This window comes from Brassica oleracea, chromosome C8 (genome assembly GCF_000695525.1).
Source record: "Brassica oleracea var. oleracea cultivar TO1000 chromosome C8, BOL, whole genome shotgun sequence".
NCBI lineage: Eukaryota > Viridiplantae > Streptophyta > Magnoliopsida > Brassicales > Brassicaceae > Brassica > Brassica oleracea.
In genome coordinates this window covers 15,240,756-15,255,422 of record NC_027755.1, presented here as the reverse complement: position 1 = coordinate 15,255,422, position 14,667 = coordinate 15,240,756, and the positions used below count along the sequence as shown (strand labels likewise).

The following is a 14,667-nucleotide window of genomic DNA, read 5'->3' as shown; positions in this document are numbered from 1 at the left end:
GTCTTGAAAAAAATGCTGGCAAAAAACTATAGTTTGCAAACACCAAGATCTCCCAAAATCAAAAGTGCATTGGGGAATGGATCCAAGGAAACAAGAGAAAGAACGCCGAATAAATATTCCAAGAAAATAAAGATGGAACACCAAGACACAGATTATTCTAATCAGTGTCATTTAGCTAACATATAAACGTAAATAAATATCTATCACGAGGGAACCGAACCATCAAATCAACCATGCTAGTACTTCTTGCTTTTTATAAGGTTTAATCCAAACTTTCAAGCCCATACACAATGGGCTTTTATATATAATCAGTAAGCCCAGTTTCTTTAAAACCCTAGTCCTTTTCTTTAAAGCCAGGGAGAAACTCTTTGTTGTGCGGCTCTGCGAAAACTTGGAAAATGGGTAAATCCTTCTTCGCATCTCTTCTTTTAGATCCTATCTCCTTGCCCTTTAGATCGATTTAGCGTTTCAAATGATGTTTGTGTTATGGATCTGTAGTTACGAACTAATATAATAATTTAGATGGATTTTGATGAACACTAGGTGCTTACAAGTATGTGTCTGAGCTATGGAGGAAGAAGCAGTCCGACGTCATGAGGTTCGTGCAGAGGGTTAGGTGCTGGGAGTACAGACAGCAGCCTTCGATCGTCCGTCTCGTCAGGCCTACTCGTCCCGACAAGGCTCGTCGTTTGGGTTACAAAGCCAAACAGGTGATTTTAGTTCTGCTTCCACAAAATGTTTTTTTTTTCTATAAAACATGACTTTATTGGTAAAAGGATGAGATCTTGGAGTGTAGATAATTACAACTTGTTTGATATTGCTGTGAAGTTGCGTTGTTAGTTGGGAGATATTGATGCATTGATCTTTATTGTGTTTTTTTAAACAAACATTTATTCTTACTCACTCGCTGGATTTACACTTGTCTGAAAATGTAGCTCTTGTTCTGATTGGTACCTTGAACTCTGTTACTAATCGTGTTGGGATTTTAATGCATGGCAGGGGTTTGTGGTGTACCGTGTCCGAGTGAGACGTGGTGGACGCAAGAGGCCTGTGCCAAAGGGTATTGTGTATGGTAAGCCCACAAACCAGGGAGTCACCCAACTCAAGTTCCAGAGGAGCAAGCGTTCCGTTGCTGAGGAGCGTGCTGGAAGGAAACTGGGCGGCCTCAGAGTCGTCAACTCCTACTGGCTCAACGAGGATTCGACCTACAAGTACTACGAGATCATCTTGGTTGACCCGGCACACAACGCTGTGCGTAACGACCCGAGAATCAACTGGATCTGCAACCCGGTGCACAAACACCGTGAGCTCAGAGGACTTACATCTGAGGGAAAGAAGAACAGAGGACTGCGCGGAAAAGGTCACAACAACCACAAGAACCGCCCGTCTCGCAGAGCAACCTGGAAGAAAAACAATTCTCTTTCCCTTCGTCGTTACCGCTGATTGCTCTTTTGCTATCGTCATCTTCGTCTATGTTTCATCTTGTTGGTGTTGTTTTATCTATTGCGTGATGACTTTTTTTTTTTGCAAATTTTGGAGACTATACAATTGCCTTCGGATTATGGTTTTAAACGAATACCTTTATATTTGCTTGCGTTAATGTTTCAGCGTTAGATCAGTTTTAGATTTTATCTTCTTGTTTGCCAAACCCAATTCACAAATAGATCTTATAATGTGAATATATGTACACTTGAAGATTATATGTGGTTATTCCATAAAACTCTATACTTTTTTAACAATTATGTGAAATTGTAACAAAAATAACAAACTAATGTTTATGAAATAAGCTTTTGTTATTATGAAAATATGAATTATTGGCTGTAGCTGCGTTATTTTTTAAAGTCTTGACTAGGTGTTTTCCTGCACCACGTGCAATAATAAATTTTTTAAATCTAATTATATTTAAAAATAAATTTTATTAAATATTATAGATTTTACTATTTTTTATTAATATTTAATATAGATTTGATATATATTAAATCAATTTGTATAAAACTAATAAAAATGATATAACATTGTATAATTATCAAAAATTTAGCATAACCAATATTTATAAAATTTGTATATAAAAACCTAATGATCTTACGATTAGATATTTAAATTTTTAAAAATTGTAGAAATTTTTGAAAGTTTTAGTAATACAAATTGTATAATTATACAAAAATAATAATATTTCAAAATTTGAAATGTTATATATGAATATATTTATTTTATAGATGATGTATGCGATATTACCATATTTTAAAAAAATTTACCAAAAAGAAATATCAATATTAAATGTAATATATATGAATTATTACCATATGCTAATAAATTTTTCAAAAATATAAATCAACATTAAATGAAATTGTTCATGTCATATTTTTCCGGAAGTCATGTCATCAATTTCAGTAGCCATGTCATATTTGTTTTGTAAAATTGATTGTAGAGATGACATGTGGCAAAATCACTTCACAAATATAGTCGAACTAGGTGTTTTCCTGCACCATGTGCAGTGATAAATTTTTCACAGTTAAAGTATATTTTCTTATATTTAAAATGAAATTTATTAATATTATATATTTTATTATTTTTGACTAATATTTAATATAAAGTTGATTATTTAAGCATAAAATTAATAAAAAATATTTTTGTTTATTTTAAATTACATTTAATAATATATATGTAATATATTTACAATTCGAATCTTAGATAAATTTTTTATCTATTTAATTTTGTTAAATGTACTAAATCAACTTGTATAAAATTACTAAAAAATCATATAAAAATTGTATAGTTATTAAAAATTATAACTAAACAATATTTATAAAATTTGTAGATATCTAAAAGAAACTAATGAAATTACGATTAACAATTTATTTTTATTTTCTTAAAGATGTAAAAAAATTTGAAAATATTAGTAATAAAAATTGTATAATTATAAAAATACAATTAAATAATATATTTCGAAATTTATAATGCATATTTCAAAATATTTATTTTAGTGCTCATTTTTGAATTATTATCATATTTTAAGAAGTTTAGCAAAAATATAAATCAACATTAAATGAAATGTATTAGTTATAGTCATATTCCTATAAAGTTTACCAAAAATATATGTCAGTAATAAATGTGATTATCCATGTCATATTAACTATAAGTCATGTCATCAATCTTGTTAGCCATGTCATCATTTTTTTTGTAAAAATGATTGTAAAGAGGACATGTGGCAAAATCACTTCGCGAATATAGACTAGGGGATTTCGAGGCTTTAGGAAGGTTGTAGCAAATTAATTATTTTTCTTTTCTTTTCTTTCCTATATAAACTTTGTTAAATTTTGTCATTAATATATCATTTAAACATCATTGAGTAAAAGCTTAAATTTTTAAAAAGATTTTTAAACTATAGATGTTTGATTGTATAAATATTATAATATATTACATATATAAAGGTAAAATATTCAGATTATAATTCATAAATTTTAAATCAAAATATATAGTTATGATACATAACTTACATTTTCTTCTATATATATAGTAAATTGTATTTTTTCTTACCAAATAAATAACTATTGACCATTGATGTTTTAATTTTAAAATAGCTAAATATAAATTCTAGAGGTACAACTAATATTGCTACACATAAATTTTACAGTAAAAAATCTACAACTATAGTTCAACCATTCAGTCACATTTTATTTTTCATTTAATTTTTACAGTTACAGAAGATACAGTTACATCTTGGAGAGTTATTGAAAGATAAATTTATGTAGAGTTTATAAATTTTAAAAGTTGATGAATTTTAAAAGTTACGTAGATTAAGAAAATATATATACATCGACTTACAAAATTTGATCTTGACTTTTATAAATTGCTACTTCATGAATTATTTTTTTTCGTCGTCTTTGATTTTTGGCTCAAAGGCCATTACAACGAATTGGGCTTTTATCATAAGACCCAAACATATATTACATGAATTTAAGATCCGATAAACCAACTCAAACACACAACAATACACGCGTCCAAACCAAGAAGCTCCACGAGACACGTGTCAATAACAAAGACTTTATGCAGGCATCGTTATCTCCGCAGCTTTACACCGCCGTGCTATCATCTTGAGTCGATCTTCTTCAGGTTTGAGCCTTTGTGAAAGTATGGCTGCCTCCCAAATTCGTCGAATTCCAAGCTCCATCTGTCTCCGTGATTTCTCCAAACCGATTCAGTGATTACTGGATATAAACTCAAGATGAAAGTTGAATCAATCAATGAACGGATTCTTGACAGGACGCTTCATAGAAGCCCCAACTCTACTTAACCCGACAGCAAATTGATCAACTTGAATAAACAAACTATTCACCCTTCAATCAACCCACTTAACTCCACTTTTAACGACTTAGTAAATCCAAAAAGAGTAAGATTTATGATTGATTAAAGAGGAATAGGCATGAACCAGCAACAAAAGAATCAGTTTTGAAATCAACCGGGATTTAAAGTAGTTCACAGAACTTGAAGAGGGAAACTCGATCTCAAATCAAAGAAAGATAAGAGTGAAGAACAACTTTGAAATAATATCGAAAACACAACAAAATCGTCAAAACGAAAAAGAAAATTCGCCGAGCAAAAACATGATTCAACCTTTCGGTCGAAGAAATATCTTACAACAAAAACAAACAAGCTAATCTCTTCCTCCCTCTGAAAGATTGGTGTGTGTTAAGAGGGAAGGGAAGATAAGAGAGAATTCTCTCTCTTTCTAGAGAGAAGAGAGAGAGCTTTTTTTTTTTTTTGTCAACAGAAGAGAGAGAGAGCTGCTTCATGAATTTATGTTATTTGTTTTCTATCATTCATTTTGTAAATTAAATATATGGTTAAGAAATACTAGAATTTAAAATAAATTTTTAAAATAAACAAATACTTAAAATTTAAAAATAAAAATTTTAAGAATAGTTTTAAAAAGCATTTAGAATTTCAAAATAAAAATAAAAATAAAAATTTGAAAAAGTTGTAAAAATTGAAAAAATATTCAAAAATATATAAAAAGTTTGAATTCAAAACGTATAATTAGAAAAATATACAATTTTTTTTTTTAATTTAGTGATAAAACAATAAAATATAATTATAGATTCAAAAAAAGTAATTATATAAAATGTAATGGGTTATATTGGGTTGAAAGAGCAAAAGATATTTAGCGAGAATGATTATTTTATTTCTAGACTTTTCTATCACATAGATTTTATAAATCTCATAGATACACATGATATTTTGAAAGTCATATTTTATGAGTAAAAATTGAGAGAATTCATCTTCCAATAACAATACACTTATTTAGAAATAGAGAATAAAAAATAACTAACTTTTTTGAATAACAAAAGATTTTAATAGATTTTGAAATTTATAAAAATTGTTAAAATCAATAAACAAACAACAAAGAAATCTCAAAAATTTCAAAGTTCACCGGAATTCATTTGCCAATAACTCTTTCCTTAAAATACTGGTCCCTAAAATACTGAAGATTAAATTCTACATAAAAAATTTTACACTTACGGTTCAACCAATCACTACTATTGTGATGTAGTCTTTTTTACATAAAGTGTTTTGATATCAAAAAAAACTCCATAAAATCTTTCAAGGAAATACTCTTATCTTTCAGTTTCCATATTCAACGGTCTTTTTTTCTTTGACGAAATTTTTTTATACCAGAAACGATTTAGTTTGGTCCCACGAATAGGAGAAACATGATGGGGGTTGTAAATTTGTAATCGTTATCTCCAATGTGTGAACCAAACCACGTTCACTTTTGGTGTTCAAATTAAGTGGACTAAACTTAACTTCAAACGTATAGAGAGTGAAAAACTGCAATGGGAGGAGACGGTGGTGATGAGCCCATAATTCACTTTGTACTCGTTCATGGAGCCAGCCACGGTGCTTGGTGTTGGTATAAACTCACAACTCTTCTTGTCTCCGCCGGATTCAAAGCCACCACCGTCGACCTCACCAGTGCCGGCATCAACCTCACCGACGCTAACACCGTCTTCGAGTTCGACCATTATAACCGTCCTCTCTTCTCTCTCCTCTCCGATATCCCTCATCACTACAAGATCATACTCGTGGGACATAGCATAGGCGGAGCAAGTGTCACCGAAGCTCTCTGCAAGTTCACAGACAAAATCTCCATGGCCGTTTACCTCGTAGCTGACATGGTTCAACCCGGATCCACGTCTTCTCCTCATTCAATCGTGAGTGACTCTTTTCTTGACTTATCATGGTTAAAATTAATTCAAGAGGGTATACACATAATCATTAAAAAAAACATTTGCCTTGAGTCCTAATTGGTTTCAATCACTGTTCAAAAACTGGTTTGGCGGTAGTTACCGTTTTGTAGGGATAAGTGTCTAGGTGCGGTCTAGATCGATTTGTAAAAAAGAACTCGGTTTAGAAAATTGGTTTTGTTTTTTCGCTCTAAAATAGAGTTTAGAATAAACATGCTCCAATAATACTCTATTTTTTTTGTTCATTACTTTATTTTCCTCTCTAAATTATATTATCACTGGAGTATTAACTCAAATCTATTATATAGTTACTCTTTTTTAAGGAAATAAATAGAGTAAGCCATTGGATGGCTTACACCCTATTTTATAACAGTGGTTTTGATAGTGACATAGTATTGCTATATGTATTGAAATCTTGTGAATATCTTAAAGATGTATGTGGGAGAAGAAGAAGAAAACATATGGGAGTTTACATACGGTGAAGGCACTGATAAGCCACCTACTAGTGCCCAAATGAAAGAGGAATATAGACGGCATTACTTCTATAGCCAAAGCCCTCTTGAGGTTACCCTCTTACTTCTCTCAAAATGTTTCAGTAATTAATTACAATGAGGTGATCAGATATATATATGGTTGTTGCCTTGTTGGTAGGATGTAATTTTGGCGTCTAAGCTGTTGCGACCTTGTCCTGTAAGGGCTTTGCGAGGTATTGATAAGCTGCCTCCGAACCCTGAAGCAGAGAAAGTTCCTCGAGTTTACATCAAGACTGCTAAAGATAACCTATGTGACCCTATACTCCAGGACCGTATGGTAGAGAAGTGGCCACCATCTCAGTTGTATACACTGGAGGAGAGTGACCATTCTGCTTTCTTCTCTGTCCCAACTACCTTGTTCACTTGTCTCCTCCGTGCTGTATTTTCTCTTCAGCTATAATTACAAACTTCATCTTTGGTTGGACCATATCTCATCCTCTGTACACTCCGTTGATTCAGTGGTAGGAACGGCTTGAGGAAAAACTATTGGAACTTGGAATGTGAGAATATGATTTTATCAAGTAGTTTCTCGGTTAGTATGTGTCTCATTTGAGCTTATACAAGCTTGAAACAAACCATATCACAGTGCTCTCATTTGAGTTTATATAAGCTTGAAACAAACCATATCACAGTGCTCGCAAAGACTCTTGATATCGGACCAAAATAAAATAATCAAACTTGAATTGACTAATCCAAGAAAAATACAAACAAAAAAAAGTTAGTGATCAGAGAGAAAAACTTGATTTTACACTTCAGGAATCTAGGAAATACAAAAAAAAAACAATTGGTTTAAGACAAACAAAAAAACTAGATTTGAGGTACAAAATACAAGACGAGATAGTTTAGGTGGTGTTCTCAAAACCAGAAAGAAACAAAGAGAGAGGTGAGTTATGTATGCCTATTCGATAGAAGTATCTATAAACACTTTGAAGTAAACAAGCAGCTAAGTAGGAAGCTCCTATACCTCTCTCCTCTACATGTGTTGTTGATCAACTCTGCTGAAACAACATAACACTTGTAGTTAAAACCATCTGGATTCTAATGGTAGTATGTTACAGTAAAAGCCAACGAACCAATCTACTAGTCGGGGAAGACTTCGTCGCGCTCATTATCTGCTGAAGACAAATGTCCATGTCCAGAGCTGGTGCTGTTGTGGAACTCTCCTGGTATGTCTTTTTCTTCATCATCCGTTGAGGTTTTGTCGTAAGAGAAGGGTCTCTGGCAAATGCAAGCTTGCGGGTACTCGTGGAACTCACCGCGTCCTGGTTTGAACTCATCAGGATCACCCATGAACCCTCGCTGACAAGATTTCACTTTCTTGGCGAATGTTTGCCACTCCATCTTTTCCCGGTCCATGAACAATGCACTAAGCTTCTTCGCATTTGGCCTTATGGTCCTCTTATGCCCCATGTACCTCCTGCAATCACATACTCAAAAGTGATTATTCTCATGTCAGATGGATTTAATAAAATATACTCCCTCCGTCTCACAAAAATAAATTTTTTTAGTGCATTCACACACATTAAAAAAAAACACATACTATGATCAATATACAGTGAAACCTCTATAATTAATAATGTTGGGACTACACCAAAACTATAATTTTTTTATTAATTTATAGAGATATTAATTTATCGATATACTAATTGAACCAAAAACTCAATTTAAGACTATAAAATTATATTATTTTATAGAGATTTTTAATGTATATTAATTTATAGAGTATTAATTTATAGAGGTTATACTGTATTGTTTTCCGTATTTTTCCAATTTTCAATAACTTTTAGTTAATTATTTTTCTTGAAGTTTACAAAACACCAAAAAGTTCTATCTTTGTGAAACAATTTTTTTCTTTCTAAAACATCTATTTTACTGGAACTGAGTATGTGTTAACACGAGAGAGCTCTAATGGGGAACAAGTAGGGAGGTTTGTTACCTTCGGCCTGCAAGAATCTTGGCCATATTTCCATTATTATTAGTAATAAAGACATCACTTTCGTCACTGACTGTGTAGTCAATGGCAGCAAGGCGTGAAGAGAAGGGAAGCATAGGCTTGAGCTCATCACTGGCAAGCATTTCCTTTGTGTAAAAGTTTGGAAACAGCTCTCTGAGTGGTCTCAGTGTCTTTTCACCGCCATAGATCTCTCCAGAAGCAACATAGATGTATGTGTTATTAGCAAAACCAAGAGCACGCAGCATTAAGCCCACTTCATGAGGGGTAAGTGGGCATTTCCCACGCTTCCTTTCCTCTAGAGGGTCCAGATCCTGCAGTGATTTGCTTAGTGAGATGTTTACAGAAGAAAAGGATTTGGGATTGTAAGAAAGTTATGCAGAAGAGATTGGTGAACTCACAGGCAATGTGTCCCATCGTTTTCTTATCTCTGCTAGCTCAGCTCGCTCTTTTTCACCGCCCCCAAAGTCACAACCAGAGAAGGCTAGCATGTCAGGCTCAAACCTGCAATATACGTATGTAAGGTTATGTACATAACATGAAGATACAGACGTCATGCTTATATCACATGAAGGAAAGACCACTAAGAAGAAATAAGAGGAACAAATCTAAAATGGGAGAACCTCAAGTGGACAGCTATAAAACGTTTGGCCATCTTTCTCATCCTCTTGACCACTTTCATTCCAACTGATTGTATCCGCTTTGTGAATCTTAAAGCGTTATAGTTGACCCTGCAGCGCAGCTTTTGCATGTCTTCGTCCAGATCATTTGCTAGTCTGTAGTCAAACTTTGTCAATTGTAAAACCTGCAAGAAACATGAATAAGCTCCACAAAACTGAAACAAATATAACTTTTGAGTAACTATAGAAACAAATATAACTTTTGAGTGTATAGACATCGAGTGATCATATTAAAGACAGTTTGATTCTTATGTGAAGCAGTCTTACATGTCTCCTCGAGAGAATTGGCAATACTTGGTCGAGATAATACTCAGGGGTAGACTTCCGAGGCACACGCATGGTGTAAGGAGGTTTCTCCATGGACCGCATGACTCTGTCGGGAACTCTCTTTACTATAGTTACATCGTTTGTGAGGGAAGAGATGAACCAGTTAACGTCAAAAATGTCATTGAAGTCACTGCACAATAAACAAATCAACCTTTTAAGTTCCAAAACAAATAAAGATGATGAATTCACATAGAAAACTGACAAGGCAATTCAACATGTTCATTTGCCAAAACTTGTTACCTGTCATCTTTCCAATAAGAGTGGTGATCCAACTCGGGTACAACTAAAGTGGCATTAAGAATCCGTGCAACAACGACTGCATCTGTTATCTGATCATAAAGAAAGCATTCAGTTTCAAAAAGACAATGAGGAATACAAACATGTACACTCATGTATTGGGCATATCATGGCACATTTAATCTTTTGAGATATAAACGTCACTTACTCCTGTTCTTTGCTGGTTGAGACCTCCACTGGCTGCAATCAGCAAATACCCATTAGACTTATGCTCCTGAACAGCAGCTGCATGATGAGAAAACAAATTACCAAATTAGCAAGTTGTGCTTTGTTAAACCAAACTCAAAAAGGGCAGAGCCAAATTCGCAAGTAGATCAATAAAGTCTCAGAACTAGAATCCAAAATCAATTCGAAAAAAGACATAACATTTCACTTTCGAGAGAAGATCTAACACTTACGTGGGAAGCTGTTTCCTCTCTCAGTGCATCCATAGAAGAAGTTGGAATACTTGGACTTCCACACATCAATAGGTTCCTTACGGCTCATATCCTGAACACATCCAATCTCAATAATCAGAAACAGAAGAGTGACTGACTGACTGACTAAAGAAAGGGTATACCAGTAAGCTCCGTTTGCTTAGCTGCTGAGCCCACTCGAGGTGGGAGACAACGTGGCCGGTGAAGAGAGAGATGACACCCAAGGAGAAAAGCATGAAACCGCAAACCCATTTCCACATTACGGTCCTCTTGGGCTGGCCCGAGAAAGATCTCCACTTCCATAACCCCCCGCTCTTGTTGAGCTGAGCTACGCCTACGCCCATTGATTCAAATGACTTCTCACCACCACTTTCATTATTACTGAAATGCCATCCCAAGAATCGGGGAATCCACCAATGTTCCTGATCGGAGGTTATACAGATCGGAGGATTAGGGTTTTGAGGAAAGCCAGTAAAGTATGTGAAAGGATTGAGATTTTTAGAGATGGTGAAGAGACAGTGCGTGCAGGCGTAGTAGCCTTTTTGTCCGAGCAAAGTATTTGTTTTTTTTTTCAGAGACCGAGCAAAGTATTTATTCTTGAGAAAATTATTAATCACCTGAATTAATTAAATTAGTTAACTACAACTCACGATAACCAAATCACAATCACGCCGAAAGTGATATTGACCCTGTAAGATGTTATAGATTAAACCGGTTTATACTCCACTTTACTAGTTAAGTTTGCTTTAAAATGCTTGTTGGTTAAGTTGAACCACACAACTCAACACCTACTGGCTACTGTATATGATTACATTAACTTTTCTCATATTTGATTTTTAGCATTCTACATAAAATTTAAAATACCTATTTTATATTTTCAAAAAACGAACGTTTAACCTAATAACAAAATAAATTATAAAATTCAAATTCATATAACTTACAAAATAGACCAATTGGTGCACAACAACAAAAAATACGAAATAGACCAATTTTACATTAGATATAAAAATGTGATTTAATTTGAAACAAAAAACATATCTTCTGAAATGGAATTAAGACTTTTATCTTTTATAGAAACAATAAAGAAAAAAATAGTAATGTTTCTTTCTTTCGTTTTTGGTCAAATAGTAATGTTTTTTTCATTCATGGCTTTTTGGAAACATAACAAAAATAGATTGAAGAAGAAGAAAGCACAGATGTACATGAGATTCTGGAAATTTCAGTAGTGAATTTAAAGGTAGTTGTAATGAGATCACGTGATACTCAGTATCAACCCACGGGTCAGTCGCAAACCCACCGGCAAGTTATGATCACACGATAACCAGACCAAACCAAATTGAAAATTACTCTTATGTACCGAATTAAAACTTAGATATTTAACCGATTTCAACACCAACTAGGTCTTTTTTAGTATATCAAGCTGGTTTTATTTAGTTGCATGATAGGACCACTGATCAACTTCCTGATATGTAGCTTAATTAATATGGTCACGTTATGTAGCGCAATGATTAATTAAGTTAGCAATATAATTCTTTTGTCAGAATATTGGTGGCATACAATCACTGCCAAAGGAAAGTCAAATGTACTTTTTATAACAACAAATAGTCAACTGTTAAGAAATGGTGCTGTAGTTTTATTTTTTTTTAACATACACTCTCTCTCTCTTCTCTCTCTAAAACTACCAGATCTAACAAACAAGTTGAGTTTTGATCAACTCCGGTTGTTCCGTTCCAGGGCCGTCTTTTATCACGTACAAGTGGAGCGGTCGAATAGAGTCCAAAATTTTAGAGGGCCCATATTTTCTCTCCAAAAATACCAGATCTAACAAACAAGTTGAGTTTTGATCAACTATGGTGGCTCCGTTCCAGGACCGTCTTTTAGCACGTGCAAATAGAGCGGTCGAACAGGGTCCAAAATTTTAGAGGGCCCATATTTTTTTTTATTTTAGTAATAGTTATAAATTTAAAATCATATATTTATTAAAAATCAGATAGCTATATTTAAATTTAATTTTCGTATTTATTAACCAATAAATATAAATTACAAATTTGATTTTGTTTACATAACCAACAAAAATGTAATAAGTGAGGAAAAAATTAACATTTATATCAATTAATATATTTTGGAAAGTAAAAAATAGTTGTTAGTGTTTGATTTAATATTCAATGTAAATTTAGAAAGTTAATATTATAATTTGATTATATTTAGGAAAGTATTATTAATTAGTTATTATAAATAATGAGAGAAATATATAATTTTTAGCAACTTTTACAAAAAATAGTAAAGACAAAGAAGAATGACTAGTATAAGCTCTATCGAGAAGCAAAAAGAGGAGTCTCCAACTTCTTGTTTAATCAAATCAAGAGTCCACGGCTTTTGGTCTAACCACTATCCATGTTCTATTGCTCTATTAGTTTTCTTATAGATTATAACTCATGGTTGTGAATATATAAAAAATCAAAAGAAAAAGGAAACTGAAATATTCATAGTCTCAAAGAGTTGTTTTCATAAGGTTTTAATTATAAAACCAAAAGATGTTAGTAAAATCAATATACAATACTAAAAGTCAAATATAAGCTATGGGGAGGGTATCCACATAGTATAGAAAAATCAACCAATCAGAGAGTCTGAAGTTGTCACGTCATCTCATTTATTTTTTTGTATAAATGAAAAAACAATGCGAAGGAAATGATCGAACCCGGGTTAGTATGACATAAATATTTGGAAGTTACCACTAAGCCATTGAAACTTTCTTGTACACATATACAAGAATCACTAAGTATGTAATCACAAACTCTTATGTACAGTTACAATAATATGAATTCAACTTTCAAGACTTCAATACTCTGTTTTGTAAAAAAAAAATAAGTAAGTGACTAAACTAATATATTCTTTGAAAGTCTAAGAACATTGGCAAATGTGAAAAAACATAGATTTTTGTTTTCGTGACGAAGTTAATAATATACAATACTAAAAGGCAAATATAAGCTATGGGGAGGGTGTCCACATAGTATAGAAAAATCAACCAATCAGAGAGTCCGAAGTTGCCACGTCATCTCATTTATTTTTTTGTAAAAATGAAAAAACAATGCGAAGGAAATGATCGAACTCAGGTTAGTATGACATAAATATTTGGCAATTACCACTAAGCCATTGAAACTTTCTTGGGCACATATACAAGAATCACTAAGTATGTAATCACAAACTCTTGTGTCCACATAGTATAGAAAAATCAACCAATCAGAGAGTCCGAAGTTGCCACGTCATCTCAATTTTTTTTTTGTAAAAATGAAAAAACAATGCGAATGAAATGATCGAACCCGGGTTAGTATGACATAAATATTTGGCAGTTACCACTAAGCCATTGAAACTTTCTTGGACACATATACAAGAATCACTAAGTATGTAATCACAAACTCTTATGTACAGTTACAATAATATGAATTCTACTTTCAAGACTCCAATACTCTGTTTTGTAAAAAAAAATAAGTAAGTGACTAAGCTAATATATTCTTTGAAAGTCTGAGAACATTGGCAAATATGAAAAAAACATAGATTTTTGTTTTCGTGACAAAGTTAATAATTCTGTAAAAGTAAGTTTAACATATAGATTTTCGTGACAAATATGAAAAAACATAGATTTTTGTACAATTTTGACAAAACAACTCAAAACATAGTTCTCTAATGTCTTAATAAAATATTATTTAAGGAAGCAAAAATTAAATATATCAATTCAATAAATTTTGTAATTTATAGACAAAAAAAATAACACAACAAATTTTGAAACATTTGTTTAACCTATCGATTTCTTTTCATGAGAATCCAACTAAACAGGATAAAAAACAATTAGATTTACAAATATTTAATAACCATTTTATTCAATTTTGATTAATTTCAAATTGTAATAATGTATCTTTTTGAAGTTACAAAAAAATAATGTTCTTTCTTTATTACACTAGCATTATATATAGATTCTATATACACAAATAAATATAATATAACAACATAAGCTTGCTTTCCCCGATTTATATGAAAACTTTTGAAGTTATCCACCAAAGCAAATTAATTAAATCAATCAAATTGTTAGAATACAAAAAAAATAATATATAATTTTATTTTAAATTAAATTATTTAAAAATTGTATTTTCATTAAAAATAAAATAATAAATAAGTAAAACTGATTTGATGGTAATTTTTATGACATATATATATATATAT

General features: G+C 32.2%; 3 protein-coding genes across 5 annotated transcripts; 2 read left to right on the top strand and 1 right to left on the bottom strand.

Moving 5' to 3' along the window:
- The first annotated feature begins 292 nt into the window (after positions 1-292).
- LOC106311505 (60S ribosomal protein L15-1) lies at positions 293-1,600 on the top strand. The gene is made up of 3 exons (XM_013748691.1): positions 293-402; positions 544-710; positions 1,000-1,600. The coding sequence occupies exons 1-3, from the start codon at positions 399-401 to the stop codon at positions 1,441-1,443; spliced, it is 615 nt and encodes a 204-aa protein (XP_013604145.1). The 5' UTR covers positions 293-398; the 3' UTR covers positions 1,444-1,600.
- Positions 1,601-5,739: 4,139 nt separating this feature from the next.
- On the top strand, positions 5,740-7,314 carry LOC106311503 (pheophorbidase-like). Its single transcript, XM_013748690.1, has 3 exons — positions 5,740-6,212; positions 6,678-6,809; positions 6,897-7,314. Exons 1-3 carry the CDS (start codon positions 5,835-5,837, stop codon positions 7,176-7,178), a joined length of 792 nt encoding a protein of 263 aa, XP_013604144.1. The 5' UTR covers positions 5,740-5,834; the 3' UTR covers positions 7,179-7,314.
- A 187-nt stretch (positions 7,315-7,501) lies between these two features.
- On the bottom strand, positions 7,502-11,020 carry LOC106311501 (uncharacterized protein At1g04910-like). 3 transcript variants are annotated; one of them, XM_013748684.1, is made up of 10 exons: positions 10,593-11,020; positions 10,432-10,522; positions 10,182-10,258; positions 9,977-10,065; positions 9,677-9,866; positions 9,353-9,534; positions 9,131-9,233; positions 8,715-9,043; positions 7,852-8,195; positions 7,515-7,776 (listed from the first exon to the last, which is right to left on the bottom strand). In XM_013748684.1, the coding sequence occupies exons 1-9, from the start codon at positions 10,791-10,793 to the stop codon at positions 7,859-7,861; spliced, it is 1,599 nt and encodes a 532-aa protein (XP_013604138.1). In that variant the 5' UTR covers positions 10,794-11,020; the 3' UTR covers positions 7,515-7,776; positions 7,852-7,858. The 3 variants fall into 3 exon arrangements, with proteins under 3 accessions (XP_013604137.1, XP_013604138.1, XP_013604139.1); XM_013748685.1 differs by having other exon boundaries at positions 7,515-7,773; XM_013748683.1 differs by having other exon boundaries at positions 7,502-8,195.
- Positions 11,021-14,667: the final 3,647 nt, after the last annotated feature.